Source organism: Rhamphochromis longiceps, linkage group LG3 (assembly GCF_057381845.1).
Source record: "Rhamphochromis longiceps isolate RC_006_pf linkage group LG3, R_longiceps_female_GT1.1, whole genome shotgun sequence".
In the NCBI taxonomy this organism is placed as follows: domain Eukaryota; kingdom Metazoa; phylum Chordata; class Actinopteri; order Cichliformes; family Cichlidae; genus Rhamphochromis; species Rhamphochromis longiceps.
In genome coordinates, this window is record NC_140559.1 from 54,474,884 (window position 1) to 54,479,482 (window position 4,599).

General features: G+C 43.7%; 1 protein-coding gene across 3 annotated transcripts in view; it reads right to left on the bottom strand.

The window, feature by feature from the left end:
• Positions 1-2,191: 2,191 nt before the first annotated feature.
• serpinh2 (serine (or cysteine) peptidase inhibitor, clade H, member 2) overlaps positions 2,192-4,599 on the bottom strand; it is a 22,722-nt gene continuing 20,314 nt past the window's right edge. For 2 of the 3 annotated variants that reach the window (XM_085402492.1, XM_085402493.1), the window contains one exon: positions 2,194-4,403. In XM_085402492.1, coding sequence (XP_085258618.1) covers positions 4,098-4,403 — 306 coding nt within the window. In that variant the 3' untranslated portion in view covers positions 2,194-4,097. Of the gene's footprint in view, positions 4,404-4,599 lie in introns of all 3 variants that reach the window. The other variant, XM_085402494.1, reaches the window with a different exon arrangement.

A 4,599-nucleotide genomic window follows, 5' to 3' on the forward strand; every position in this document is an offset into this window, starting at 1 on the left:
GACAGTTTTAGAGTCTTACATGTCTTGCTCCTACAGTTTAGTTTTGGGTATAGAGTATAGCCAAAGTTAGTCAGAGCAGAGAAACCTCTGACCCATGTTGTAAGGGACAGGGTTAGGGTTATGACCTCGGTTGGGTTTACAGCTAGGGTTATAGTTATGTCAGATTTACACAGACAGCTAGTTTCACTGTATGAATCCATTAATTGCCTGTTTGTACCCAAAGGAGCCGCTTAATAGCAGGCTGCACTGACCATGTTGGATCACTTGAGAGCTTAAAAGCTAAGCTGGGTAGGGCCTGGTTAGTACTTGGATGGGAGACCCCATCTGATTGTCAACTGTCTTTTTTATATATATATATATATAAAGAAAGTCATACATGTCTTGTTTTTAAAGTTCAGAGTTGGCACCAGTGTTAACTCTTTATTCACAGCAGTGGATCCTCTGACCCATGAGGTTACAGCTAGGGTTAAAGTTGGAGCACATTGGGAGGGTTGAGTTTCTGAGTGAGAGCAGAGATGGCCCAGTGTACCATTTGAGTCAATAAAATGCCAGTCTTTGCTCGACAGAGCAGCTTATGGCCAGATTACCCTGACCACCAAGTAAAGCAGGGTAAGCTCTGGTCATTTTGGATGCGAAAATTGAAATAACAAGCTCCTTTTGTTTTTTTTCTGAAAGCCACACATAACTTGTTCTTAAAGTTCAGTGCTAGTTTAGAGTTAATTCTTTAATCAGAGCAGAGAAACCTCTAACCTGTGGGGTTAGGGCTAAGAAAGCTAATGAAATTTTGAAAGCAACCTTCAGTCCAACCCAGTGCAAGAAACGTGTAAAAAAGTAAACCTTTATTAAAACTGATACACAATCACTTATTCCATCAGTTCCCTTTAAATCCCCATGTGAATAATCTATAAATGGTGTGAAGTTGACCACCTGTGTGTCTTTTCAGAATGTCAGAAAGCCATCCTTCCAGCTCACCACATAAACCTCTCTTTCCATGTACAACATGCCTGCCTCTTACTGATGACCCATCTCAAGCTTTTAACAAGAGCGAGGCGATACACTGAGAAAGTTGACCCACAGTTATAAAGAGTCACTTCTATGATTTTCTCTAAAGGGTAAGTACTGCACCATAACTGGCATGGCTCTACTGTGAGTGCTCTTTTGCTCTAAACGCTCTCTTCTCTGCCACTTGGACTGTCCGACGGTTGAACCCATCGCTTAGGCCAGCGGAGGAGACAGGAAGTTCGTGTCGCTCTAGCACATTATATTTTATTTAACAACGGGCGATTAAACATTAAATGTTCTCAAAACCTTTTTCTGTCACGTGACGGTGAAATGGTTGAAAGGAGACTACCATCGGCAATGGTGTCAAGCTATCAAGTAGTGCTCATGAAGCAGTTCACCTTGACTTCCTGTCCAAAATATTGCTGCTCTGTATTGCCAGAGTGGTCCCAGAGACACTACTCTGAGCCAACTGAACATTTCTTTCAGGTGCTTTTAACTTGAACTAGTTATCATGGACTGTTGCTTTAAAACACTGGAAATTTTTTTGTGAAATAATTGGGCACTTGAAAAATAAAACGAGTCAGAAATGGGACACAGAATTAATTCAGACAGGCAATAACTCCATCTTGCCAGCCCTCACCAGGTGATGGTTTTGATAGCACACTTCTACATATCCATTTGGCCACTGTGTATGAGCATATATGCTATTTGAGCTGATTATACCTGCCCACTTGCACCTTTACAAGTCACTGCAGCCCACCTTCACCTGAGCTCCTTCTTCTATCCCGTGTGTGAATTAATCAGTGTCACATGTTGTACAATATATTGTCACTGATGCTGGATCACTTCTGTGCTCGGGGTCTTTATGCCTCCCACTTTCCATGTCCCTGCCTACTGCATTTCACACACAGGAGTGTGTCAAAATAGAGCCATACCACCAAATTTACATTAAATGAGATGTAAATATCAGGTCCTAACTACACTATATAAATGGAAAATCCTAAAACATCTTTATAAAGGGAGGATAAATATTATTAGTTGGCAGAACTCCCTTCAAATCACGAATTACTACATTGATTTATGCTAGGTTGAATGCTACAGCTCCACATCATTGAGTTACGGCTTTCTTACCCTTTTCTTTAAAAATCTGATTATGTCTGGCTACCTGTGAGCAGATGTGGAACATGCATGCGGTTGTAGGTGCTCCGAATGAAATGTGAAGGTGAGCCAGCAGGGAGCCGGTGTTAGAATAAGCAGGATTGATGAGCTCACAGCAGACGACCACTGATCCATCATCGGCTTGTCTGAATCGAGTCCACGGGTTATTCAGTATGAAGTATACCCGCTATATAGTGCCCTTTAGAAATCTGTGCTGCACAGACGGCCACTGCAGAGAGGATATTGTTATAGGTGCACGGCTTCACAGGAACAGTACACATGCACGCCGTGCACTGTTGCCGAGCAGACCTGTACAGGTGGCTAATTTAGGAACAAGGATGGACTAGCACAGTGGTCCTGGGAGGGATTTTGTTGAATGCTGTGAATCAAGACAGTCCAGCTGTGTGCCTCTAGACCACTGCAACAAGACAGATGCATCTCACATTTACATTTTCGGTGTTTGACGCTAGGCTTTTAACACATCTGGGATAAAACCATCACACATCAAGTATTTTGTTTGTGCAGACAGATGGGCGGCCGGTGCAACGAAAAAGTCTCCTAAAATGTTCGGGTGCTTTAAATAAAACACTTCAAACACCGAAGACACCAAAACCCGAACGCTGTTTTAAGAGGAACGGCAAGCAGGGACCTTCGTTTTCTTTTATTCAACCATAGATTTGATTTCTCAATTATTTATCGGTGGAAATGGAAGAAACGCATTTGACCTGAGGTTGTTGGAGAGCATTCTGTGACTGTGTTGACAAAGTCGCCTGCTACACTTTCAATGCACTGCAATTCTATCATGTGTTGCCACTAAAATTCAGTAAGTGATTTAGTTTGGGGCTTTAAATCTACTTCCATAGACCCTGGCGGCGCATGCAAGGCCTTTTAGTTCAGGGTTGAAGTTGAGGAAAATAAATTACCTGCAACAGACATCTGACATATCAACAGGACACTTTTGTTTGTTTTGAATCAGTGATCAGGTGATGAGACTGACAATAAAGAATTCAAAAAATCCCCCCAAAACAGCCCTTTATTCAAACATTGTCCTAAATTTAAAAAAATATATTCAACATGGAGACGTCATTGAGTTTGTGTAATCTTTCTAAATATAAACTTGTTACATTTACATCAAGTAATGTAAGTTACATTTGTTTCCAACAGCATAATGGTGTCATTGATCCCCGATGGCATTAAGAGATTAAAAGGTTCCCCGTCCTCTCCGTGTTGTTGACAAGCGTTGTAACGCATTACAGTCATTAGCATTAAGCTGGCTCATCAATAAGCACTTGGCTGAGCCATCAGTCTTCCTTGGACGTAGCCCTGGGGACCCCGCCAATGGTCCCTGCCAGCTTAGAGACTGGCCACAGGGGTACCCTTGATGTGTCGGTCACTGCGCAAACACACAAACGCGCACCTGCCCTGACAGCAGAGTTTCAAGTGTCACTGCGAGCTTCTGTTTGTTGAAGTTCTTTGTCGGTTGCTTATGTTGTGTCAGTGTAACTACTTGTGCTTGTCAAGCATGTTGGTGTTTGTCATCTCGTATTGTGTTGACTTGATGATAGAGTCCTTGTGCGTGCGTGTGTGTGGGGAAGGAGGGGGAAAAAAAAGGCAAGTAGTCTCTCAAAGTTAGTGTTTTTGGTGTATCCGTCAACTTTAGTAATGTCTCTTACAGTATTTTTGTTCTATATGCCATGTTGGTGATACTGTGCGAGTGTGACTCTGTCGAGTATGGCGGTGTCGGTGTCAGTGTCAGTCAGTGTGAGACTACGCGGTGTCAGTCTGACAGCCAGACGTAGTCTGATGCGATTGTGTGCAACAGTGAATGACAATGTCTCCACTCAGAAACCAGTGTGCAGTCTTTTGAGAGGGGGATGCGAAAAGAAAAGAAACACCAAAGATGAGAAAAGAAGGATAACGCAACAGGAGGGAGGGTGCTACAGTTCATCGTGTAAGGGCTCTCCCTCCACGTGGTCCAGAGCTCCCATCAGCAGCAGGGCTCCCGTGGCGCTGTCTCTGACGAAGAGAATGAAGGGGTGATCGGCATAGAACAATTTAGGCCGATCAATGTGTTCCTCCTGTAGGTCAGCATCTTCTTTCCCTGCCTGAGCAGCCAGCTCCAGGGTAGCCCAGTGGAGGACGCCACCAAGGTGAAGCTTTCCTTTGCTCTTGGCTGACACCCCAGAGAAGTCAGCCAACTTCTGGTCCCAGGCATCGGTCAAACCTAAAGTAACCAACTGTTTCTGCAATTGGAGGGAAAGAAAAGATGATAAGACTTCATGGCTGCCTTGAGTAAGTTCTCAAACAAGTTCTCAAAGCTTGGTGCCATCGTAGATAAACACGCTCTCCAAGTGCAGCTGCCAGGACGCTGATCAATTATGCACGCGAGGGGACCAAACAAGGAGCAGGAGGGAAAGCAGATTTTAAAATTTCATGATG